Raw genomic sequence first — 26,603 nt, 5'->3', positions numbered from 1 at the left:
AAACAAAATGAAAGGAAGGCAACAGCGCAATAAACCCCAAAAGTCCACATTGCCTCCACTGAAGTCCACGTTCTGCAGTAGACAGTCTTAGACCAATGGCAAACACCTTCTGTGTCAAACAAAGATCCCAAGATCCCCCAAACACTCCCTGCCCCGCATTCTGTCCATATTTGCCCTTTGCACACAGTGAGTCACACACTGAAGTCACAAGATCCCTCGAACCTCAGAGGGAGGAAAAGAGAAAAAATGAATGCAATGCTCTATTGTGAAGAGCTAAATCTGCACTCATCCCAATATTTTGAGGTTACAGGACCTTTATCAAACACATTCTGCATCATCTGTTCACTGGGGAAACATCTGTGTGGATGGCCAGGCCCAAGGAGTGGTGGGGAATGGAATTCCATCCAGTGGTGTTCCCAGGGCTCAGCACTGGGCTCAGGGCACTTCAATCTCTTTCTCAATGATCTGCACAAGGGGATGGAGTGCAGCCTCAGTCAGTTCAAAGGGGGGGGGAGTGTTGATGTGCTGGAGGGCAGGAAGGCTCTGCAGAGGGATCTGGACGGGCTGGATTGATGGGCCCAGGCCAGTTGAAGGAGGTTCAACAAGGCCAAGTGCCAGGTCACAACCACCCCAAATCCCTGCCCATGCCCTGCAACTAGTCCCCACAGCCTGTCCTGTGTCCTTAACCCCTCCATTTCCAAGCACTTTGTGGGACAGGGGAGCTCTGTGCTCTGGGTACAGGGGGAGTTCCAAATGCCACTGGAGTGGGAGCCACAACTCCTCAGGTTTGTGTTCTTTGGTTAGCCAGGAACTGGTGAGACTTAGAGCCACAGAACGTTTCTCTTCATTGCGCACAAACAAAAAGTAAACACAATACAATTTATAAACATCCCAGCTCTTCCCTCAGTTTTCCTCAGCCACAGTGACCTGGAGAATGCCCGTCCTTGATGTCCTGGTGCCACAGCCCAGGGTGCTCCTGGCCTCTCTTGCTGCCAGGGCACACGGTTGCCTCCTGCCCAGCTCCCTGCCCACCCACAGCTTCTGACAGGGCTGCTCCCAGACAGGCAGCTCCAGCTGTGCCACGGCCAGGCTGAGTGCCCTGCAGGGGCAGACACTGCCATTTGTCCCTTGGGGATTTCAGGAGTTTCCTGCCCAAACGTGCTCTCTTCCTCCCTGCAGCCCTTCCTCGAGCACAGACAGCAGCCATGGCCAAAGACCTGCAGAAGGTGGCTCTGTCAGGGCCTTTCAGCTTCTCCCCATCCCTGTCTCCTCTCCAACCCAGGTTGCCCTACGGTGTCCATGCCCTACCCCTTTCCCTGCAGGCTGTCATCATCCCCCCAGCTGCCCCACCTGGCTGGCACCTTCCTGCACTGACATCTCCCCCTCCACCCTGGCTCTTCCTGGACACACAAAGCCTTGGGCTCATCCAGACTCCTGCTGGGTGATGTGTTGCAGCACAGCGTTTTCCATGAAGTGAAATTCCTTTTTCCTCATGTCCACTCGGGACCTCCCCAGCTGCACTTGGCATTCATTCTTTCTTTCTCATGCTCTTTTCTGATATGACAAAAGGATCCACCAGCTCTAAATCATCCCTTCAAGCCCTCTCAGGGCTGTCCTGTACTGTCCTCACTCTCCACACCATTGAGGCCACAGCTCCTTAGGCCCTCTCTAGTGATCACGTGCTTGAGACCTTTAAAGCCCATCTTGGGAGATCTCTGGGCACTCACCAATGTTTTTGCAGATGAAAATGTTGTGCTCAGAATCTAAGTAAATTTCAGTGTTACTTTTTACCAAGGCCTGTAGTGGCAGAACATGGGGCAGTGACTTTGAACTGAAAGAGAAGAGTTTTATATTGGATAATAAGAGGAAAGATTTGACAATCAGGGTGGCAAGAACTGGAAGAGGATTCCAGAGAAGTGGATGTCCCATTCCTGCATTTCTCCAAGGTCAGGGACTGTGAGTAACCTGAATTAGTAAAAGATGATACTGTCCATGTGTAGGGACATGGACCAGATGACCTTTTAGCTCCCTTCCAAGCCAAATCATTCTGTGATTCTTTTGAGTCTGAAGTCCCAAACTCATTCTTCCAAAGAATTCCCATTTCTGAGGACATGAATTGCCATGTTTTTGGAGAAACCCTTCTAAACCCCAAAGGTAAAAAATTAATTGAAAGGAAGTTCCAAGGGATCTGTATGAAACTTTAACCAAGTGGGTCAACGGCAGAACCTCTCAGGGTGACCTTGCAGCTGAGGATGGGGGATTCGGCCTCGGGCTCTGAGACTCATGATGGGCAGCCAGAAAGGGGATTTGGGGACTGGGCAAGACTTGTCCTGGGATGTCTAGGAAAGAACCAAAGCAAGGGGAGGATCCCAGTGGTCACTGGAGGAACAAGCATGAGAAAACAGAGAGAAAAGAGGCTGAAAAATCTGGTCATGTTAAACCGTAGGTTGGTCAAGACACATCCCTGGCTGTGCCCTGCAAGTGATCCCCACAGCCTGTCCCCTTTTCTTAAGAACTCCATTGCCAAGAAGTTTCTGTGGGAGGGACCTCTCTGTTCCTGGCACAGATTGTGGCCCAAGTTGCAGCCACTGCAGCGGGAGCCACAAATAGTCAGGTCTTGTGTTCTTTGAGGGGCCAGACTCTGCCCAGACTGGGGGGTGTGTGTGTTGGAAGCACAAAAGAGTGAAGCAAATGCAAAGCTAAACACCCATTGTATCCTGACTTTGTCCCTAAGTGGGGGCTGAGAATTGGACACGACATCTGCAGGGACAGATGGAGGGGTTTGTCATCAGGGAATCAAGGGTCCAGTGTGACATCACAGAACCTTTTGGAACCAAAGGGAACCAATGGGACATTGTGGAATCTCATGGAATCGAGGGGCCATTGTGACACTGTGGAACCTCACAGAATCCAGGGACCATTCTGATTCTGCAAGGCCTTCTGGAGTCAAAGGGACCATTGTGACACTGGGGAACCTCATGGAATCAAGGGTCCATTGTGACACTGGGGAAAATGATGGAATCAGTGGGCCGTTGTCACACTGCAGGGCCTGATGGAGCCAAAGAATACTGGGAAACAGTGCAACCTCTTGGAATCAAGGAGCCATTGTCACACTGCGGAGCCTCAAGGAAGAAGGGATCCAATCTTTGCCTCAGATTTTGTCAACAAATCAAATTTAAGGAATTATGGAAGTGTGATTAAACCACTTTTTTCCCACTGGTTTTAATGATTGGCAAAATGGGAATATTTATATAAAATGAGTCATTTATTCTTACAAATGATCAGCCAAATATCTAAATCAGAATTATTTACTACACAATTCAAAGGCTAAAACTACTCGTAGTAGAGTATAAGATAGGATTGTGCATGATATTGAAGCAATTATTGAAACAATTCTATTAAAGCTGGCCAAAATAAATAATTATTATGTAGAGATCTGATGGAACTCACCCAGACCAACGGTCGTGGGGAGATTTCTTTTGCTCAGCCTTGAGGAGTGTCCTTGGAGGGCGTCCCCACCCAAGGCAGGAATCTCCACACATCTACCCCAAGAAGGGCTGTGTTAGAAGAACCTGCCTGGATGAAAGGGGACTGGACTTCTATAGTAGGAAGTGCTTGACTGCTCCTCACAAATGTACAGGCCAGTTACCAGCTTGTCTGTCCCATTCAACTTCCAAAAGCAGGATGTGTGTTTGGAGTTGGGTGAACCAGGCTGGTTTGAGCATCATTCAACACCAAAACCATTCCCATGGTGCCATCGGTAACTCACACATCTCACAGACAGCTTGCATGAGAGTTGGCACTGTTGGCATTGTCTGATGGCATTTTAGGCCTTATCAGGGTAGGCCCTCCTGCCACCCGGGTCGAGAGGTTGGCTGTGAAAGTCCATCCTGGAGATGCACAGGTAGCCAAGAATTGGGCTGCTGAGTGACATCCAGCAATGGGCAGGGGGATGGGACTGACCAGATGAAAGTGTCTCAGGTAGAGCTGGACTGGCAACACAAGGTGAATTATTCCTGGCTCGCTGGGCCCAGGGCACCTCAGGTCCTGAGGGAAGAGGTGCAACATCCAGCTGGGCTTGTGATCCAGGGCTGCATTTAACCATGGACACCAACTACCAGGTTCTCCAGACCTGGGAAACATGTGCTGCCATCAAACAGGTCAAGAGGGTAAAGCTCCTGTGGGGTGGGGGATGATGGCTGAAATAGAGATGTGGGCAGGCCTGGCAGATTGATCCCAGCACACTCCCTAAACCCACCAAGGCAAGCTCTACGTGCTGACCATGGTGGACACAAGCACTGGAGGGCAGGAGACACCCCCTGTGCCTCCCACCACTGCCCAGAGCACCATCCTGGGCCTGGAAAAGTAAGTCCTGTGGAGACATAGCACTCCAGAAAAACTGGAGTTGGACAGCAGAACTCTTTTCAAAAACAACCTTGTGCAAACCTGGACCAGAGAGCTCGGCATGGAGTGGATGGATCATATTCCCTGTCAGGTACCAGCCACTGGGAAAGTGGAATGGTAGAGTGGACTGTTCAAAACCACCTTGAAAGCAATGGGCAGTGGGACCTTCAAACCTTGGGATGTGCATTTAGCAAAAGCCACCTAGTTAGTTAATCCTGTAACCTCAAGAGAGAAAACTCCAGGCCAGTTCAGTGTCTAAGATCAGCTAAAAAGGGCAGGTCCTTTCATCAGGCCCACAGGCCCAGGGGAACAGACACAACGCGCCCTCCCAGGCAATGGTTCTACAGTTTTAGAAGATGGTCCGTCCAATGCCAGAACTCTCCACCCCCCCGTTCTGCCCAGTTCTGCCCCCTGACACACCCCTTGGGGAACTGGGTTTGGGGGCTTTGGGACCCCTTCTCTCTCATCTTCATCTTCTTCACAGAACGTGCAGTCCTTGGAGCGCCTCCAAAGTTCTGGGCTTGAAGGTTGCTTTGTCTCTTGTGGGATCTTGTTGTCCAGGCCTAGGGTGCCATGTTGTTCAACAGAGGTGTTTTTCTACAATTCTACCTTGAAAAGAAGTCTAAACATGCTAAAGGAATTTAGAAAGTTTAATATCAAGTGGGGTCATAGGGTTGAGTCTGTGTAAACTACTATGCTAAAGGGTGGCATATTATACAGCTACATTGACATCTACATTTACACAACTATTTTAAAATCTAAAAAACCCAAATATCCAGAAAGCTTTAAGGCATCACACAAATCTAGTTAGTTAACTCTACCAGTTGAGCTGACCCTGCCCAAAAAGAACCTCTTTGTACCATTGAAGGGGATAAAATCCCTGTGGTCCCTATGAGGAATATGTTAGGGAGGACAGTTTGGATGAGTCCTGCCTTAAGCAAAGGCAAAGCCACCCATGGGATTGCTTCTGCTCAAGGACTTGGGTGCACTTGGTGGATGATGCAGAGGGATGGGGAAACACACTGTGTACCTCAAGGGGATTTGATTTTTGGGTCAGAACAGTCCATGATGTTGAATTGTAGAATATTGTTTGCTGAATGATACTCCCACTGTGTGCCAGAACTCCCATGAACAATGAGGTCTTTCCTTATGTACAGTTTTTTATTTTCTATGCTTTTTATGTTTTCTTAAAAAAAAAGTCATGTTTACATTCCCTCCTTCTTCAGTAGCCTCCATCTTGTGTGTCCCAGAGACTTAGTCTAACTCAGCACCACAGCCGGGGAGACCCCGAGAGTGACCCTGAGCTTCTGCTTGTAGCCCCATTTGCCAGTGTTTCTTTGGCTTGCTGGGGCAGAGGGGGGTGGTTATCAGGGAGGATCCTCCACATTGTTCCCCTTTATTCCAGGGGTGCCACGTGGGTGAAGTATTCCCCTCTTTGTGGGTAAGCTGTTCCCTGTGTGTCTTTGTGGTTGCTGCTATTTCCTTGTCAGTAAACTCTTAGTTTTAAACTTATACCTCCTTGCATTTTATCTCTCTGTATTGGTAAGGGAAAAAAAGGGAGGGAGTTCATTTCATTGGAGCTCCCACTCCAAGTTTTGTCTTTAAGCAAAGACAGCCCCTCAGTTGCATGAGGTTGTGCAGAGTCACAAATGCCCAATTGTTCCATAACGTTCCACAGCGTCCCGGGATTCCTTAGCTTCCCTGAGGCCCTAGACTGTCACAATGGACATTTGATTCCATGAGGCCCTGCAGTGTCACAATGGCCCGCTGATACCATGAGATTCTGCAGAATCCCAGGTTTCCTTCAGTTCCATGAGGCCCTGCAAGATCACGGTGTTCCCCTGATTCCATGAGGTTGCACAGTGTGCAAGGCTTCCTTTGGCTTCGAAAGGCCCTGCAGAGGCACAATGGATCCTTGATTCCAAGAGGTTGCACTGGTTCCCACTGTTCTTTGGCTCCATAGGGCCCTGCAGTGTGACAGTGGCCCACTGATTCCATCATTTCCCCCAGTGTCACAGTGGACCCTTGATTCCATGAGGTTCCCCAGTGTCACAATGGTCCCTTTGACTCCAGAAGGCCTTGCAGAATCAGAATGGCCCCTGGATTCTGTGAGGTTCCACAGTGTCACAATGGCCCCTCGATTCCATGAGATTCCACAATGTCCCGTTGGTTCCCTTTGGTTCCAAAAGGTTCTGTGATGTCACAATGGCCCCTTGATTCCCTGACGTTCCACAAAGTCCCGGGGTCCTTTTGATTCCATGAGGTTCCGCAGTGTTCCATGTTCCCTTTGGTTCCAGGAGGCCCCAGTGTATTCCAATGGCCCCTGGATTCCATGAGATTCCACAGTGTCTTGGGGTTCCCTTGTCTTCCTGAGTTTTGGCAGTGTCCGGGGTCCCTTTGTTCCCATGATGCTCCGAACCCTCCATTTCAGTTGAACACGTGGCACGCCAGACCTCTGGAAGCTCTAACCAAGCACTAAATGATCCAAAGTCTCTTGGCAAACACTCCCCTTTGTCCCCCAGTGATGCAGCCCAGGCTGTCCCTCTTCTGGTTCTGAGCATCAACCAACGGTACAAAACCCAGGAGACAGGGGAAAAAACCTATGAACTACTTTTGATACACACCAGAAAAAGTGAGAGTACACAATGATGGTGCTGCTGCTTCTAGCAGGGGTTACACATTCCTTTGATTACCGAAGGGAAAAGGACACGGGAGGTTGGAACAACCTGCATCCATAAATCCAACTTGGCTGTCTGGCAAGGGAGCAAGCTTCCTTCTGGTTGTCAAAGTGCTCCAGCCTGGCAACAGGAGAAGGCAGGAATCAGGCTGCCAAAGCCCCCCTCACCCCTACCAGTGGACCCTTTGTTCTAGCAGGGGTACTAGGGCACATGTTGAAGAGCAGGGACCACAGTTCCTAACAGTCACCCTTGAACAAAAAGGCAAAAGGATTTACCTTTAATATAAATCTGTTATTTTATTAAACAGGATTAACAATCACAATTAACTGTTCAGAATCCAAACAAGAAACTCTTCTTCAGAAAGAATTTTTGGAGAGAAACTACCCAAAAAAGGCCCGTTTCTTACTGCAATCATGTTCCTAAAAGGGATGCTTTATTTTTTGCTTTATAAAAATAAGAAAATCACTCTCTCTTATTCATCTATCTATGTGTATATATGCACCATGTACTTCAGAGATGAGTATTTTACTCAGAAGACCAATATGGAAGCCCAGAAAGAATGGAAATACTCCCAGCACACTGTTCCTGCTGGATGAGGCTGGACCGGTCCGTGATCTGTCCGTGGTAATGGTGACCACGACCCCTTGTCAAAGGCAAATTTTTGGTACAGTATCTTTGGAGTAAGCATCTCGGCAGACACCTGAGATGCTAAAGCACACCACACACTCACGTCAGAAAATGACGGTCTCTTCTCTGGATGCACAGCTGTATTGCTTATTAAGTAAAAACACTATTATGCACCAAAATCACTTAGGAATTTTCGGTGAATTTTTCTGTATAAATTCTCCACCAAACCGAAGATCTGACTTGGAGCCAGTGTTGTAGTTGAGTGAGAGAAGCAATGAGGTGGGACCCAAGTCAACACTGGGCCCTAGCTAATTTACTTTTTCAGCCTTAGGAGTGCCTAATGATTATGTCAGATCAAGAAGAGGGCAGAACTGTTAAACCAGCCAATCGACCATGGCTTCTCCAAGTCCTAAATGAAGATAGAAGAAGATCAAACTGCAGTTCACAGGAATTCTCCAGGATGAGTACAAAACTGGGAAAAGTCCCACAAGGCGGATTTTGGCCCAAAATGGTAAAATTATGTTCTAACTTCCTATGCATGTGCGAGCATGGTCGTGGCCAGCTGTGAGCACTGCTGTCACCTGCAGTGACATTGGGTGGCCTAATACAGCTCTTGTCCAAGAAAGGATGCAAAAAAAACCCGTGTTTTGTTTTAAATGCCCTTCAGACCTGTGTATAGGTAGGGGCACCAGCTTACAGCTTGTTCTTGTTCCAGTCTTGTTAGTACAAGACTAACCCTGTGTAAACAGAGCTGTGACCAAACCTTCCTACCCACAGGGACAGGAATAAAGCCTCTGTGTCTGAAACACCTGCTCACTCCCTGCCAGCACTAACACACCTCTTCCCTGCAAGGGTGAAGATTAACCCAGGTCACAGTCAGAGTTAAAGGTGGTTATTTCGGCACCGCAGATGAGGGCCAGGCAGGTCAGTGGGACAGGACAGGAAAAACAGGGAAAGAGTGGGGGGAAAAAAAGCAGGGGAGGTTCTTCTGTTTGCATTTGCAGTCCAGAAACACTGACAGATGGAGAAGAGAGTCAGGCCAGCAGGCAGATCCAGTCTGCTTGCACAACAGCAGGATAGGAAGCTGGATATCCATTTGGGAGAGAGTTTGTGGGATATAGGTGGGTGAATGTGATAGTCTGATTCTGGTGAGCATTGTAAGGGTTAACACAGGGCTGCCAGGAATAGAGACCAACCCTGGGCACCTTCTCCCCAAGCTCCAACGGGCACAGAGCAGTCAGCACACAGAGAAGGGCCCTGCTCCACGGTGGCTCACAGGGACGGGTCACGATGTGTTGGGGACCATCCCATAGGCTTCATACAACTTGTTGAGCAGCTCCTGCTTTTCCTTCTCAGGTAAGAAGCTGGACTGGGCTGCGTTGATGTTCTGGGGAAGAAGAGGGGGAACACAAGAGAGACGTTAAAACACATCAGACGTGAACACGTGGCTGTGCACATCCCAACATCTGGCTCTGAGCAGCAACAGGTGAGGGAAAGTGTAAAGTTTCCACTCTCAGATTTATTTATTTCCATGGCCTTGTTTTACAGGGCAACTGCTCTGGCCTCTCACTAGAGCAGTCCCAAGAGGAATGAGACAGGTACAAAGCAAATACTTTAAAGTCTTTAAATACTTTGGGATTTTTGGGTTATGCACTTGAGACCTGCTCCTACTTTCCCGACTCCCCTTCAGAAAAGAGCCTCTCCTGACACAGCCATGGTGGCAGCCTGATGGGACACAGCCTGGCTCTGCAGTTCAACCTGGTCACCTGTCTTGTGCAGGAACTTTTATTACACAGGAACAAGGTGGCTTTTGCAAGAGTAGGAGAGGACAGCTGTGGATTCAGGATCCCAGAGCTCACAGTTGTCCTTGTTCTTCCTTCCAGACCCAGAGAGTGAGGTCAGTAGGAGAAAGGGATTTGTTCCACCAGACAGAGTTGAGAGGAGGTCTGATGCTCCTGCTCTTCCCAAGTCAAGTATCTTGGAAGACATGTAGGTGGAATTGTTCACCAGGACTTGACTCAAACCAGGAAGGTTCACTTGGTAACCAGGTAAGTCAAACCCCCGACAGTTACCCTGTCTTTCTGTCTTGGGTGGATAATTAGAAAATCAAGGATGTAAGCAAGAAACATAAATGACTGTGTGTGCCAAAACAGTGACCAGCAGTCATTTTGTTTCCAGCTCAGTTGTTGCATCCTCATGTTGTAAGTGGAAAAACTGCAAGCACTTTCATACCTGATGAATCTTGCTCATTCCTGGGCCAGGCCTTGAAATAACTGACCTGCAGTTCCAAATATGGGGAAAAAAAAGCAAGAGGCACCTACCTTTCCTGCTGCTCAGACCTGCTGTGAGACCTTCAGAGGACAATTTCCACTCTGACCCGTTCCCCACACCGACTGAGGCAGTCAGCCCGGGAGATGCAGCCCCTCAGAGCCCACCCTGCACCCACACCCTGCTCCCCACAGTGCTCCAGAACCCCCTCCAGCCAGCTCAGCACCCTCTCAGCCTCCTGCTTACAAGGCCAGGGCAGCATTTTCTGGTTTTCATTAAAAATTCTTCAGCTCATAAAGAAAAACCAGCAGGTTGTTCTGGGCTGCACCAGGACAGCATCAGAGCACCCAGCCAGGGTTGACTCACAACTCTCTTGAACTCCTCTTCAGTGAAGCCCATGTATTGCTTGACTATGCCATAATCCTTGTCAATGGTGGAGTTAAAGATGAGGGGGTCATCCGTGTTTAGAGAATAGTTGGCATGATCCTTCTTAAATCTGTAAGGAAATGGGGTTGGAGTGGTGGGTAAAGCACTGGATGTGACGCTGTGCAGTTCTCAGGGTGAAACGCAGAAAAAGCAAAGACCTCAGGGCTGTCCCTGCAGCTGGAACTGCTGGAGACAGACATGGAGCGTGGTTTCTGTCCCCACAGCTCTGCACTGACCTACCAGTAGTGGCTGGGGTGCAGCACCTCATGCCCCACAGCTCAGAGCAGGGGGGACAGGACAGCCAACCCAAGGGACCCCTTCACCCCTCCAGCTGCACCAGCTCCCCCCGTGCAAAAGGACAAGGATGTGCCACATTGTCCTACATAATTGGATGGGCCTTAGCTTTATAAAGCAGTAAATCCTGGTTATTCAAGATTGCATATAATTGAGAAGTCTTACTGTATTACGGGGTGTTTGGTGAAGTCTGGAGAACACGCTCCAGTGAGGTAACTGGACCACGGGCAGACCTGTTTGGGGGAGTTAAGCATGAAAAGCAGAATCAAGCACGCAGATCTGAACCCCAGCTGTGGACACAGATAGCTCAGCACACTGGTAAAGCCAGATACAGGCTTAGAGCTTTGTTCACAGCTGCCCCTCAGTGCTACTCTGATGGACCAGTGCACATCCCAGGACACGGATACAAAGAGCCCAAAACCCACATGACAGCAGCAGGAGCCAGTGGGATGTCTCCCGTGGCCAGTCAGTCACCAGCAGTGTGCCAACCACAGTTAGGAAACCAATGCCATTAAGCATATACACATATATTCCATGTATTAGCTGGATATGACCATTCTGGGGAAAAGCTGAGAAAATCTGCACATGCACAGTAGCTCTCAGGCATTTCCACCCTCTAACCAGACTTGCTCTGGTATAGCAGCCTGATTTGTGGAAGGAGGAGCCTGTAGACTTGAGGTATATAAACTAGTGAATAATCCCTCCAGAATTTATCCTCGGCCACACCAGAATCCATTCTTTCTGCTACGAGCCTCCCACAAGCTGCTGTGTGCACTGCTGCTCCTTGCAACAGGTTCCAGTAAACAGACAGGTGTCCCCACCATTTCTGCTGTGGAGCTTTGGGCAGCTGAGTTCAGTGCAATGTTACCATACATATGGTCAGCACTCGGCTGTCAGGTCGTGCCCCTGGCTGTAGCACAGCCCAAACAAGGGCTGGTTTTCCACTCAGCAGCTGTCATGCTCCCACCACACATCCTTACCTCAAAATGCATCTTTGTTCTCAGCAGCTCCTTGTAGAGCTCAGGGTCCTCCAGGACATGGTATCCATGGCCAATACGCTCGGCCTTCAGGACATAAACTGCCTAAAAAGAGCACAGGAAAACCACTCACAGCCTTCGAGCACCAGCTCGGCTCCTGCCTGCCCTGAGACCCCTGTCCCACCATGGGGACAGCCCCCACCACTGACCCTGCTCTGGGATGGCCCTTTCCAGCCACTGCGCCCTGTCCCCAGTGTTTGCTGTGCTGTGGCTACAGAGAGGGCTGGGACACCTCTCTCCCTGGTGCAGGGGTTGCAGGGCACTTCCCAGCCCTGCCCCTCTCTCTGCCCTGACTCGGGAACTCCTCATACCTCCTTGACCATGGCAGCGGGTCCGACCTCCCCAGCGTGGACAGTGCGATGAATCCCACACCTCTCAGCTTCCTGCAAAACAGGGGAGAACATGTTCCTGTCCCATCACCTGCAGCGAGGGCAGCAAACCCCTGGGATGGCACAGCAAACAACAGGGCTCTGTGCCAAGAGCCCACAGGTCACAGGCTTCGCACTCCAAGGGCTGCAAAAGAAGAGCCACAAACAGAGACACTGAGAAATTCTGGTACCTTCTGCTGGAGCCCAGCCAGGCTCCTCAAGGGCTTTTTTGGGTGAGCTCATCACTGCCTCTTCTCCAGACAGCAGCAAGCTCCAAGCTCCCCTTCCTCCACCCACCTGTCCTTCTGCATGAACCTTGCAGCAGTTCCAGCCTGTGGAACTTCTACCTTTTTGGCCAGCTGCAGCCACGTGGGGGAATTTAGAAGCCCCCCCCAGGGCAGAGATGAAGAACTGCTCTGACACTGAGCACCTCCCTCCTGTAAGGGGCTGGGCTGGAGGCAGCCCAGCCGAGAGGACCCTGCAAGTGCAGCTTTCGGTGCAGCTCCATGACCAACCCGAAAAATCCTTTGCCAGGGTGGCCCAGAGGCCACCTGGGCTTTGGGAAGCCATGCAGCCTCGAGGGAAGCCTGGCCCCTGGCTTGCTGGAGAAGGGCCACCCAGCTGGCAGCAGCAGGCAGGCTGCAAGCCCCATCCTGCAGCAGCCGCTCCTCACAGACAGTCCTTCAGGGCTCTGCACTCAGGAGGGTTTTTTCAGTTACTTAATACAGATGGGAGTGGGGTTTGCTTCAGCATCTCAGAGCCTGAGCGAGCCCCTGGCACAGAGACATGATGCACCCTTCAGATGGAGAAGGCTGGACCTGGGTACTGCTGGCACAGCAGGGAGGAGAAGACACACTTGCCCATTTGTTCATAAAACCCTGTGCCTGCATCTGGGCTTATAATCACTCTGTTTATCCAGCACAGCAGTGCAGGCAGACTTTGTATCAGCTCCCACTGATGGGGTGAAGACCCCAGGAAGCCCCACATGCTTTCAGACCTGAGTACTGCTTACAAACCACTGCCTTTTTTGCCAGTGGTGGTGCACAACCTCCTCCCCCACTGATGGAGGGGACTAACAACCCCAATTTCCCACCAGCAAAGAGGAATAAGACTTTCCCTTAGAACCTTTGCAAAGGTTGAGGTCTAGTAAGAGTCTGGGATCAGGCTCCTGAAGCTATTACAGTGTTTGTTTTTGAGATGATCAGATAAAAGCCCTTCAAATGTGCAGCTTCCTCTCAGCTCCTTGGGTGATTTCTGGCAGGCTGGAAAGGCCAGTCCCTTCCACCTCGGCCATGGTTCCACTGAGCCCCAGGAGCTGACAGCAGTGGGGTGGGGGATGATCTGAGCTCCACGTCACTTGTGTCACGCTCAGTGCTACAGGGTAGCGTGCCAAGCCCCAGCTCCAAGACCATGTTTAAGCAGTGATGGTTGCCTTTAATCATTTAGGAAATATAAACAAACATTTCTGTTTTTAACAGCTGCAACGCATTTCTAAGTTGTCCCAGCCGTCTGCAGTTGGAAAAACGTGCTGCTTGTCCCTTCACACGTGTCCCCTCAATATGTATTTTTCTTGTAATTTCTTTTAAGATGCTTAATTCCACAAACCTCATAAGCCTTCTTATGCTCAGAGTCATTCTCCACCTTCAGGGTCTCTGAAGGTTGACCTTCAGCCAGGTCAATGGCCACCACAGAGTCGTTTCGATACTTCTTGCAGAGCTCCACCACCTCCGGAGACCAGCCTGGAAGAGACAGCACCAGTACTTAGGAGGAAGCATTTTAATGAACAAATCCTGATCCTATGACTAGAAGGTTTTTTTTTCTTTGGTCTTTCCTAAAATGTGATGCTCCAAAAAGAAACTCCTAGAAAAGTCTGTCATCTTCATGCAAATAAAAGCTGTCAACTGATCAGTCTGTCATCAAGGAAAGGGAAACCAAATGCACTCATTAGCTCTAAAACTGCTCTTATCATGTTCTTCTGTTCACTTTGAGCAAGGGGAAAAAAATAATAAAAAAATCCCCTCCAACCAGTGGTTGACTGCTGTAGTTGGCTCGAGGTAAGGTGAAGTGCACTGCTCTGAGGCTGTAACATGGTGCTTTGGAGAACTCCCTCAACTCACTCCTGAGCTTTCACCCCATCCCAGGCCGGGCATCTGTTGGATGTGTCGTGTTAAGGAGGAGTTTGGGCTGAGAGGGATCTTTGGGGGGCCCTGTACAACAGTCAGCCATGCCCTATTATAGGACATCCTCGACTTCCCTGGGGCAAGACGATGGATTCTACTTCTGGTGGGAAGGAGCTGAACTTTTATCTATTTGACCTGAGTGAGAAAGAGAGTAACAAGTGGCTGACAATTACTTCAGAGCTCTCTCTGATCAGGATAGATAACCTCTGCTAAAGGACATGCATCTACCAGCTCACATAGCACTTAACCTTAGCAGAAAGGCCAAGAAACAGAGATAAACAGTAGTGTTAATAATTAACAGGCACCTGCTGTGTACATACAATCCCCAAACCATAGGAACACATAAGAGGACGTGTGCAATTTCATCTTCTTCTTGTTTTCATCAGTTCCCAACTCACTGGGTTAGAGCCACTATTTTATTAACAAGTTTAATACAAGCTAGTTCTGGCTGGCATCTCTGCCTTTCTCTCAACAGTTCCTTATTCACAAGGTGATTAATATCACAGGTGATATGCTGTGCAGCATATCCTGAACGTAGCACTAAAGACTCTTTACCAAGCACATTCCTGGCTCTGGGTAACAGAGCTGGTGCCCTGGGATACAGGTATGAGAATGCCAACTCTGTTGCCTGCACAAGCAATCCCTCCTGCAGTGCAGCTGCATGCACCCTCGGATGCTCCTGCCACCTCCTGTCGTTACCACTTGTGTGCTGGCACACTGCAGATCAGGGTGACTGTGCCTTACAGCTTTCCAGTTTCTACAAAGAAAAAGGTTTTCTTCCTAGAAACCAGAAATGACAGGGTCAAGTTTTCAAAGTATTGTTTGCAGTTGACTGTGCAGGCAAGAAAAAAATCCACTCTCCAATCTCCCAGTTTCCAGGAATATGATTTTTCACATTTCCAGACACAAATTAACCATGTACTCATTAGGAAAAATCTTTCCACCATCTACCCTATTAAGCCTATATGAAACTGATGTGAGATTTGATGATACTCAGAGAAAAGTCTTCACATAAAACAGCTGCTGTCACACACTCTCTCTCTGACCTTCTTCCCTGGAGGAAGGTCCTCACAGAACTCAGCAGCCCATTGAAATGCTGGAAATCAGGTTTCCTTCCTATTCTGGGTCACAGCACCTGTTACTGACCAAGTTCAGAGCTGCTGATTTTTTTAAAAACATTTTATGTATGTGTCTTAAGTATATTTGACTTGTGTTTTCATCTTAAGCCAGCAGAGACTGACGGTAGCCAGTGGATTCTCTGGCTGCCCCGTGATCCAGGCTAAGGAAGGAGCACATGCTGCTGTAGCAGCAGGACCACGAGCAGGGAAGTGTGAGATCTCAGTCCTCCTTCCACAACCATTTGCTCTCAGACCCACCAGACAGCACAGCAGATGCAAGTGCTCCCTGTGCCAATGGCTTTGACTGGTCCAGGGGGTGCTCTGGCCTTTGGGCAGGGAGCAGAGATCACAGCTCCCCAGGCAGAGAACAGATGAGCAAGACGTTTCACATACTGGTTATACCCACAGACCCCCCCTCTCCCATCCAGCAGACCTTTTCCCCCCAGTGAAGGGAGCAGAGGACCCCCACCAAGAAAGAACTCCTCCTCAGCACTGTCTGGTCCTGCATCAGACCCAGGGATCGGGGGCTTTCCCCACATTTGTGCAGGGACCTGAACCCAGGGGACATCACCCTCCACCACGTGCCAGGGAAGGGGAGCAGAGCAGCAGGGGAGCTGCAATTCATTACTTGGCATATGGTGCATGCAGCATAGAATAGACCTGGCTTTGATGTGGAAATCCCTTTCTCCATCCTGTAGTCCCTGATTTACGAGCTGAACGACTTCATCTGGAGTGAGATCTCCCCTGCAAGGAAGAAAAACTATCAGCAAGAGGGCAGACACCAGCCAGGGAGGCAGGCAGGAGACAGGCTGCTCGGGGCTCCACTTGCCTCAACATCCAGAGGCACCCGATGAGACCACCTGGAACTTATGAGCACCCTTTACACCCATGCCATGCCCACATTTACCAGATGTCGGGCACAGAAGCACGTGAAGATGACAGTAAGATTTAGAAATGCCTCAGGGAACCAGGGGCAAATCCTGCCCTGAGGAACCCCCTCTTTGCCAGAGCATCTCATTAGGGCACACAACTGCCTGCAGCCAGGCAGGGGCAAGCATGGGGCTCAGTGCCCACCACAGCACATTTTGGAGGGGCCACAGAGCCCAGCACTGATTTAATAAGAGGCACACATCACAGAGGAGATGATTTGCAAGGAAAGGATCGGATCACCAGCCCCCTCCAATGCCACCCACTATCTCTGCCAGCTCAAATTCCCATTTTGCAGGCAGTCCACATGTGAAGGCTGCTTTGCCTCGCACAGAGAACAGCTCCAGCCAGAAGGTTGAGCACAGCTGCCCTGCACATGCAGAATCCAGTACCCAGAGCAAGGGACGTTAAAACACAGCAGCACACAGAGGTATTTAAGATGAAAAACCCTACAGGTGGGAAGGAGAGGTGGAAGCATGCTGGTGCTCACTGCATGGGGGGAGAAAGGAGCTTTGGACACACAGCTGCTGTCCGGAGTGAGCCATGCGTTCTCCATGCCCAGCTGGCCACCCAGTAGCTCCCTGGCACAGCAGGATCACTCACTCAGCTTGTCCCCAGGGGATGGGATCCACACCAGAGTTGGCCAGGAGGTGAGGGCTGTACCGGACCTCCACGTAGGCGATTCCTTCCTTTGCCTTCGTCTCCACGAACTCGTAGGCAATTCTCCTCACTGCCTCACGGTCACCCCTGCAGGGACAGCAGTGCCACCCATCACTGGGACTGCTCACCCCCAGGGCACACAGGGAACCTCCAAGGCTGAGCCAAGGGATGCTGCCAAGGGTTGAGGGGGGAGAAGCAAAAAGCAGGGTACTTACGCAATAGCAGGCATGTAGTAATTAAATTTCTCTAGAAACTGGGGGAGTGTCAGTGGTGTGTCATAGCTGATGTACTTCAGGAGCTCCTCAACAGTGTTGCCAGGGAGAGGGATCCCTCTTTTTCTGGAAATGAAGGCACGTGTTACTGACAGGGAAGGCATCACATTTTTGATCAATCCATTTCACACAGCGATCACATCCCGAGCTGGCAGCATCAACCACTGCTCCTTCACAGAGAGACACAGCACACGCTGTCCTTCCAAAATCTCCTCGTGGATGCTGCCCTGAAGCTCAGCAGAGAGGAAGGCAATCCAAAACGCAGGCAAAGCACAAACAAACCAAAAGACAAGCCCAGACTGACCCTGCAGGAACACAGCCAGGGCACATTTTAAGCTTAAGAAGGAGTTCATCTAAAGGGGCTCTGGATTATTTCTTGGCACCTCCTAGTCCTAGGAATTGCCAAAATTCTTTAGAAAAGTCAATATCCACTTACACAGGCTCAAAGGTTTGAAAACTCGAGGGGATGCTCCAAGGCCTGGGATCATGCAGGCAGAAGTGTCGTGGCTCAAGGGTTCAGTTCCTGTGAGTGAGCTGGTTCCCGAGCCCAGCACTGTGGTGGCATCTTCTCTGACAGGGACACCTTCCACGCAGGAGCAAATGGCAACAACTGCTCTCACCAAAGAGATAGTGATGCTAAAGCCCACTTAAGTACTTCCAAGAGGGGAGAGGCCATTTTTCCCTGGAGCAGCTGGAGTACTGTGTGGGGGAAGGTGTCGCCAGGGCAGTGGGGCGACAGCCAGGCTGCCAGCCAAGAGTGCTGAAGGCTTCCTGGGCAGGCTTTGCCACCCCCACACTCTGGTACCCTGCACAAGCCAACATAAATTTGGAATAATAACTAGACATTTGTTTTTAATCCTCTTTCCTGCCACAATGAATTACAGCTAATGGGTGGATCTCTGCTAATAGAGACAAAACACCACAGACAACTTTATTGTCTCCGTGCCAGCAATTATTCCAGGGAGCCATGCAGGGGGACAGTCCAAAGGACCCTGCTCCTGGGCTCAGTAAACATTGCTCCTTCCCCCCTCAGCCAGGAAGGAAACCAGCCCCACGCTCAGCCCTCACATGCAATCTGCACAGATTAAGTTGCTGGCACTCAGCAGGGAACACTCATGGTTGCCAAGGCATTGGTTTTCCTTGCCCTTTCCATGGCACTGACACATCAGTGTCTGCCCTAGGAACTGGCTTGCACCTCCCTCCACCTGCCCAGGGAAAGTTTCCTACAGCAAAGCCCCTTCCCTGACATTTTCCTGTGCTTCCCGAAGGCAGCAGCAGCAGCAGCAGTGCTTTGGGATGATCCGCCCTGGAGTCAGGTCTCTGGATGAGGAGGTCTGGTGGATCATGCCAGTGTGGCTCTGGGAGCTGCTGCTGCCCCATCCAGCCCTGCTGGTAGGTGGGATCCTTCCTGAGGCAAAGCTGCTCCAGGGAATGTGCTCGTGCCCACCAGCACCTCGGTGTCCTGCCCAGAGCCACCTCCAGCCATGGGCAGCACCACACACACTGTCCCACCTCGGACAGGGCAGCTTTCCTGGGGACACCCAGTCCCACGAGGGATCTGCCATGGCTCTAAACCCTCTGGCTGGGCAGGGGGGATGCAAACCCTGGCCTAGATCTGACAGAATTGGAGACAAAGTTTCTAAAAACCACCGAGTTCAGCAGTGCACTGCCCAAGGGACTTTGTGCATCCCAGCAGCCCGGGTTTATATTATGCCACCACCTGGCAAATTTATTTCCAGCTATTTACCTTTAAAAATAGACCACAAGCAGCCTTCTGTGCCCAGGGTGAGGTTATTAAGGCAGCCAGTCCCCTACAGCCTCCTGCACTACTCCACTGCTTTTTTTGTGTGTGTGAGTGCAAGTTTTAGAGCTCACAAATAGCACAGCCTTGCTCCACCCGAGGGCTGGCAGCTCTGGGGGATGTCAGGGCTGTTTATAAATAAGAGGCAACTCGGCACACTCTCAGGCAATGAAGGTTTCTGCCCTAAGCAAGGATCCTGGCACAGGATCCCCAGACAGCCAGTGCCTCCTGGGCTTCAGGGCTCCCGCAGCCCTCCTCAGGGACTACACTGGCATTTTCCCTTTGCTGGCAGAGGGACCCAGCAGAGTCCCAGGGAGTCACCACTGACCCATCTGTCCATTTGGACCTGTATTCCAGCCCTGCAGCCCAGCAGCAGGAACCCTGACTCAACTCAGTGCCAACATCCTGCAGTGAATGGGATGGACAGTTCTGATCCACCCTCCTTGCTCTGACTACACTGCAAAAGGTATGGCCACGCCCTGCAGAAATAGCTACTGTAGAAAGAATGTTTCCCCTAGGACTGCACTGCCTTGGAGCCTGCTGGGCTCACAGGATGCCAGAACTGCTTCCCATCCTCGTCAGAACTGATTTCCTCCCCAAAGTACCAGAGCTGTGCCCAAGAGCTGTTCCCTGAAATCCTTAAGTTCACAACCTTCTTGATCTGAGGGTATCAGTGACAGCTGGAAGAATTCTTATTTATTTTGCCCACAAGTGTGGAGCCAGGTCCTCACACCACTTAATCATTCACCCAGTGCTTCCTACACCGTCTACCCTGAAGGGAGAAGATGCACGTGGGCTCTGTCAAGGAAACAACCTCTCTCCAAGTCACTGCCAAGAGCTTCCCGGGGTCACCCACAAGCGAGTGTGACTCCCTGACTGCTGACACCAGGCAGACAGCCTGGGGTTCAAAGGCAGCAGGGCAGGGTGGGTTTTTCCTCCCAAACCGTGGAACGGCACCACCACCACCAAGACAACGCTCCCACCTGCTGTCATTTCACTTGCTTTTGCAATTAGGAATATGGAAAAAGGAATCAGAATACAGCTGCTCTGCCGTGTCCCGGCCACACTTCAAAGGCAGGCAGCTGTTTATGAGACACCTTTGGAGTTTTTCTCATGGTGGCTCCTCTTGGCTTGCCCAGCTCACAAACCCATGACCACCTTGCTCATGCTCCTGCTACCTGTGCAGCCCCACTGCCCTTTGGGATGTGCTCAGTGTCACCACACTGTGCAGCCCCACTGCCCTTTGGGATGTGCTCAGTGTCACCACACTGTGCAGCCCCACTGCCCTTTGGGATGTGCTCAGTGTCACCACACTGTGCAGTCAGAGGACCCGTCTGGGCAGAGACAGCACCGGCACCAGCCAGGTTTGCTGCCTGCAGGAGCTCTTCTGTCGCAGACCTGGACAAGCAGAAGGGATGATGCTTTGGAACTGCAGCTCCCAGAGCTTTCCTCACCCCACAACTCACCTGCCAAAGTACAAGATTGTCTCTGGTCTAATGGCTCCATCCAGGTGGACGTGAAGCTCAACCTGCAATAAGAAAAATGGGTCAGGTATTCTTAGAGCTACAGCAAAAGTTCAGAGATAAGTAGCTGGCACTCACATGGGTATAAATGCAGCCAATACAGGGACAAAATCATGACAAGGAAGCACAGAAACATTTTTAAAATATAATCATTATAAAGTTTATTTTTCAACATCCAAGTACTAAGTATTTTCTTATAGCTGCTGCAGCTCACGCATTTAATGAATCTTTAGAAAATTATTCAGTTTCTGGTAATTTTCAGGAACTGCCCTATCCTTATTTAGCTTGTGTGGTTCAGAATTTGGGAAGAGTGAAAAAAGCAAACCCCAAACACCTTTGCTTTCCAGCTTACTCCTCCTTGAAGTCACAGGCAGCCAAACACCAATTAATTTGCTAAGAGTCATTACAAAAACTTTGACTTCACTTCCAAGAATCAGCTCCTGATGGGTTGTTAATTACTTGGTATTATCAGAGCTTACAGGATCTGTAATACTACAGAAGAAGTCAGTCCCATGGTACAAGGTGCTGTGAAAAATAATAAGTTGTCCCATAGAGCTACTAAGCTGGTTTCAAAATAAAACACTTAAATTTTTACTCATTAAAAATGGGACAGTAACTCAGGTCTTTTCACTCTGAAACCCTGTTTCCTGATTATTGCTGAAACATTGGATTTTGGAGAAAGAGCCCCAGAAAAACAAAAGCAAGTTTTTTCCATTAGCCAGCTGGGCCTTTTGGAGGAACATGACAGATGTAATTTGGATATCAAACTGGGAAGGAAAATACTAGCTGTAAAATGTTTCAGCTAGATATTCATCTTTCTACAACTGTTTTAAGTAACAGCATAGCCTACAAAATGCATGTTTAATTTTATTTTTTTAATCAAACTTGAGCAACTTGTTGTTAGTTGTAACATCGTGCACGAAGTTGTTAGTTGTAACATCGTGCACATTCTACTCTGTAGGTGTTTGCTGCAGGGTGCCGAGGGTAAGAATTGAGTAGGATTCAGAAGAGGACTGGATATTTGCATGGATAATTAAAACACCCATGGTTACTAATTAAAACCCACAAACCCTCTGGTGTCAGGGTATGTCTCAAACAATAACTACAAGGAAGAAAAACGAGTAAGCAGTCCCTGCCAGCAGAGCAATGCAGGACTGTCCACCTCCCTTGGATTCTTTTGGATCCTCGGGAGTGTCCAAGAGCAGGTGACATGAGCTCCTGGCACAGGGCTGGCAGTTCCCACGCACTGATGCCCACGAGCTCGCTCCTGTGCCCACCCTGCCCTGCAGCCCTGCCGTGCAGGCAGAGACCCCCGACCCACGGCCAGGGCTGTCACCCACCACTGCTGCTGCACAGGGCCCTCACTGCTGGGCAGGGGCAGGGCTGGGGGCCAGCCCATCCCCACAGGACATGCCCCTCACATGCACTGGTGCCAGGCTCAGAGCAGCTGGAGCTGCTGATCCTGCACTGTTGCAATCAGCTGGCCCAGGGGGTCACGAATATGCCCACAGACACCACTGTTAGCAGGCTGTGAAAAGATATCCCTGTCACTTCTCCTACCCTTAAGATACGATCTGAATCTACAGGGAGGAAGATTTAAAAATGGGAAAACCTGCTTTTTCCCCCCACCTCGAGTTACAGAATCCTGCTTATGAGGACTAAATGTCCTGCAAAGCAGCAGATAAAATAACACGGCATGGACTGATCTGCATCACCAGATGTGGACACCTGGCATGCTTTCCACTCTTGAGCTCCAACTCCTATTTCAAAACCAGGCAAGCTCCACTCCTTGAGATATCCAACAGCCCTTGTGACAGCCCTTTCTGATGGATAAAACTTACTGACTTGAAACTTGCTCACACTGGATTTAAAAACCAAGCAACTGAACCTATTGAGGTCTTCTCACTCCAAACACTTCTCAAGTGTTTCCTGCAAGAACATCCCCATGTGACATTCCCATCAACGAGAATGGAGATTCTGTGGAGCCCTTTGTCCATGCCAGTCACTTCCTCCTGCCACTTCTGCAGGTGAGATGCTTGGTAAAGCAACAAGGTTCCTCTCCAACACCAGCAGCAGGCTCTTCCTCCCCTGCCAGCACTTCTTTGGGTCTGAAGGGACCTAAACTAAGGCAGCTCAGTGCTGTTCGACCCAAAAAGTTTTGGGTTTCCCCAAGATCAGTGCTTGAGGGCATCATTTTCTGCAGCTGAGAAGCAATCTATGCTATTTAGATGGCCAAAGGACACTCAAGAGAGGATGGAAAGCTGTGCCCAAAAGGCTCTAGATAAGGATGCAATCAGCAGAGGCACAACCCAGCTGCTCATCTCCCCTGGGCATCTTGCTGGCAAACCCCCAGGCTTCGAGGTCCCTGGGAGGCTGCTCGCTGCAGATTACATTTCAGCTCTCTTGCTGAGTGTTTGTTTTGGGTAAACAAAGCACAAGACTTTTTGAGACATAAGTGGGTGACATGATCTTGCCTGAAGCCAAGGAAAGCACCCAGAGAGAGATGAAAGAGTTTTCTCTGAACTGTGGCTCCAGGAGATGATGCCTGAGCAAGCAGAAATAATGATGGATGCAGGAGCCCAGTGCCTTTTCCAGGGCTCTGCTCCAGGGCACACAGAGCTCCATGGGCACGTGGTCTCTCACCCCAAACCCTCTGGTTTATTTGGAGCGGAAGCTTGTGCACACAAATTAAATGAGGATCTCAACACTGGTTCAGGACCAGTGCTGCACCATCACTGCAGAGGAGCCTCCAACCGTTCCAGGACCACTGATCATAAAATTAGAGAAAGGTTTGGATTGGAAAGGAACTTAAAGATCATTTAGCTCCAACCCCCCTGCCATGGGCAGGGTTGCCACCCACTTGACCAGGTCGATGCCTTCCCTTCTCACAGGATATGGCAACACTTGTTCTGATGAAGAACAAGAAAGCAGCAGAGCTCTCCAACGCTTTCCTGGGGCAGGAGCTTTGCTCGTTCCCCAGTTGCAGTGAGGACCATCAAGACCAACTCTGTGCAGCCACGCTTGTGTCCTTCTGCACCTCCACTGATCTCCTGCCAGGGCATCAAAAACCCAGAGTGCAATTCAATAAAACCTTTAGTTTCACTAAAGAGTTGTTGAAGGCCAGAGGGGTGAGTTCAAAAGACGTAACTGGCTGTAAACTGTGCGTCCTCAGCACAGACGGCCCCCAGCAAGGCCATCAGAGCAAACCCAGTGCTTTCCATTTTTATGCAAAAAAAGTTTCAGCTCAACCAGGGCACGCGACTCACTGGTGCAGATATCAGCAAGTTGGTTCAGATTTTAAAAAGGAGAAGTTTTAAGGGCTCTGGTGTGACTTCTCTGGCAATATTGTAATGTTTTCTTTGAGATTTAATAAGCTTAAAAAATAAATTCGAACACAAAATTAGGTACTCAAACAAGTATGTTCCATTCCAAGATCAAGTCTGATTATTTTCAATTTAGTGAAATTAGGAGGAAAAAGTTAACCAAACATTCAAAGTATTTTCAGCCACAGTAAATCCAATACAATTTCTCTACTAGAGTTTGCTCAGCAGACCATGGCAGAGCAGTTAACTGCTCAGTTTGGCTACTATATGGCATAAAAAGAGCCATCCAAGCTAAGGCACTTGAAGGATTTTCTGTATGAGGTAGTTCTAGGGTCTTTCTTAAAATACATACAATGACCAAAGTCAGTCCTAACACCACAGTAAAAGTAACACCAACTGCAGCTGGTAAAGTGGCATCATAAAACCCTTAACAGTGACTTGGCCCAGGATTACTTATCAGGCCATTAAAAGCTGACAATTTAAACTCATTCTGTTAACCTCAATAGCTGAAAAATAGGGCAATTATAGCTGTAATTTGTCAATAGATAAGTGTGGCAGGCAAATGTTAATGGAGAGCAAAGTAGCAAAGTTGAACAAGAGATAAGACAAATGCCAACCACTGCAAAAAAGAATGAACTGTGTTTCCCAAATACTGGTTTTATGGAAGTGTGCTGTCAGGAGCAAAGTCATCCTCATCCTAAGCTCACCACAAAGACTCATTTAGGAGCAAGAGGTGCGAGTGGCTCAAAAGGGATGTGAAGTGGAAGGGGCACAGCATTGTCCTCAAATCTGGCAACACCCACAAATGCATCTGGGAGATGAATTTACCACATGCTTTAAGGCTTGAGCCTTTGAAAGAGAAACATGGGAGACTTGCAAAACCCACACGACACCCTGCTGCAAAACACATCCATGCTTTCCAGAGAAGCACTGACATGATACAGGGGTTTGGTGGCTGTGGAAGAGGAGGTTACTCCTGTGCTGGGAAGCCTTTGGTACCATCCTCCCAGCACCAACTACTCGACCTTCACTGACCTCGGTACAAGACTCGTGGTGATGTTAACAGGTGATGGTGGCTGTGTGTCACCACAGGTGATGCCTCCCATGGGGTGGCAGGGCCACGTCCTCGCCAACCCACCATGGATCTCACACCCACCCCCGGCTGCAGCAATAAACAGAGCCCTTGCACTCTGTGCAGCACCAAACCAGCCTCTCACTGCCATCACGGCTGACAAGTGGATGCAGGAAGTTTATCCGAGAGCGTCCCTGTACCCCATTATTGAAGGACTGAGCACACAAGGTACCACTGTGTAAGGTATGGCTGAGCTCAGTGCAGCCTCAGCAGAACCAGGCACCCGTGCCAAGAGTCAGGGGTCAGGCTGTACTCAAAAAGTGGTTTAGCCAAAGACAACATCACTCTGAACACACTGTTGTGCATTTGCAGTCCCCTCAATAAGGATCACCTTTGTAAATTTATTTTTTTTTAATTTTTAGCTTTGAAGTTTTGTTCCCAAGTCAAATCCCTGTGCTATCAGCTCAGCACAGAGGCTGCAGTGTTACAGGGAGCAGGGCAAGGCACCCACCCAAACTCCTTCGGCACAGCCAGCGCGGGCACCTTTAGTGCCGTCTCCTCGGTGCTGACGGGACACGCACAGCTCCAGCCAGCTCTGGCCACCTCTCCCAGCTCCGCTGCTCCCGGTGCATGCCCGTTCCCAGCCCTGCCTGCGGCAGCGCCGCCAGCTCACCTTGGGTCCCCCGAACACTCCCGGTGCCCGCTCCATGCTCCCGCCGCTCCCGCTCCGCCGCTCCCGCTCCGCCGGCCCCGCTCGCCCGGCCCCGCTCGCCCGGCCCCGCTCGCCCGGCCCCGCTCGCCCGGCCCCGCTCGCCCGGCCCCGCTCGCCCGGCCCCGCCCCGCAGAGCCCGGGGCAGGCACGGGGCGATGGCATCGGAACCTTAAAGATCAGACCCTTTCCACAGCCCTGCCCTTGTTTAGGGACGCCTGCCGCTAGACCCGGGTTGCTCCAAGCCCCGTCCAGCCTGGCCTCGGACGCTTCCAGGGCTGGGGCGCGGCCCCATCTTCGGGCAGCCTGTGCCGGCGCCTCGCCGCGCTCGCAGGGAAGAATTCATAGAATCGTAGAATCACAGGATCAGCCAGCTTGGGAAAGATCTCCGAGATCATCGAGTCCAACCCTTGATCCAACACTGCCGTGCCACATCCAGTCTCGTCTTAAAAACCTCCAGGGATGGCGAATCCACCCCCTCCCTGGGCAGCCCATTCCAATGGCTGATTGCTCTCTCTGTAAAAAATTTTCTTGCTAATATCCAACCTAAACCTCCCCTAGCAGAGCTTAATACCGTAATTTCTCTCTAATGTTTAATCTAAACCCACCCTTCCTGAAGTCCCACTCATGTTTCCCTCAGGAGCTGAGAGCCCGAGTGGAGCTGCTCCTCCAACAATAACACTGACAGAAATTAGAACAGGATAGAACAACAGCTCGGTGTGTAGAACCCGAATGCAATCTCCAGCTTTGATTGCAGTCTTAAGCCAATTCAACAATATTTGTTTTAACCTTTCCTGCTCTCAGACCTGCTGCTCTATGACTCAGTTGTTTTGTCCCATGGCTCTCAGTCCATCCTACACCTGCTTTCAGTTCCTGCAAACTCATGCTCAGCTTTTCATTTCTTATTTTTAGTGAC

At 50.2% G+C, this 26,603-nt stretch overlaps 1 protein-coding gene across 2 annotated transcripts; it reads right to left on the bottom strand.

Moving 5' to 3' along the window:
* Nucleotides 1-7,498: 7,498 nt before the first annotated feature.
* On the bottom strand, nucleotides 7,499-25,697 carry LOC116781571 (adenosine deaminase-like). 2 transcript variants are annotated; one of them, XM_032677227.1, is made up of 11 exons: nucleotides 25,652-25,697; nucleotides 20,527-20,588; nucleotides 17,203-17,325; nucleotides 16,931-17,074; nucleotides 16,029-16,144; nucleotides 13,708-13,841; nucleotides 12,046-12,117; nucleotides 11,678-11,779; nucleotides 10,863-10,930; nucleotides 10,344-10,473; nucleotides 7,499-9,096 (listed from the first exon to the last, which is right to left on the bottom strand). In XM_032677227.1, exons 1-11 carry the CDS (start codon nucleotides 25,685-25,687, stop codon nucleotides 8,995-8,997), a joined length of 1,089 nt encoding a protein of 362 aa, XP_032533118.1. In that variant the 5' UTR covers nucleotides 25,688-25,697; the 3' UTR covers nucleotides 7,499-8,994. The 2 variants fall into 2 exon arrangements, with proteins under 2 accessions (XP_032533118.1, XP_032533119.1); XM_032677228.1 differs by lacking the exons at nucleotides 20,527-20,588; nucleotides 25,652-25,697 and adding an exon at nucleotides 19,007-19,287.
* Between the last annotated feature and the right edge of the window lie 906 nt (nucleotides 25,698-26,603).

The sequence above is a fragment of the Chiroxiphia lanceolata genome (genome assembly GCF_009829145.1).
Source record: "Chiroxiphia lanceolata isolate bChiLan1 chromosome W unlocalized genomic scaffold, bChiLan1.pri scaffold_60_arrow_ctg1, whole genome shotgun sequence".
Taxonomy (NCBI): Eukaryota; Metazoa; Chordata; class Aves; order Passeriformes; family Pipridae; genus Chiroxiphia; species Chiroxiphia lanceolata.
Note: the sequence above shows the minus strand (reverse complement) of the source record. Positions and strands in the feature narration are given on the sequence as shown.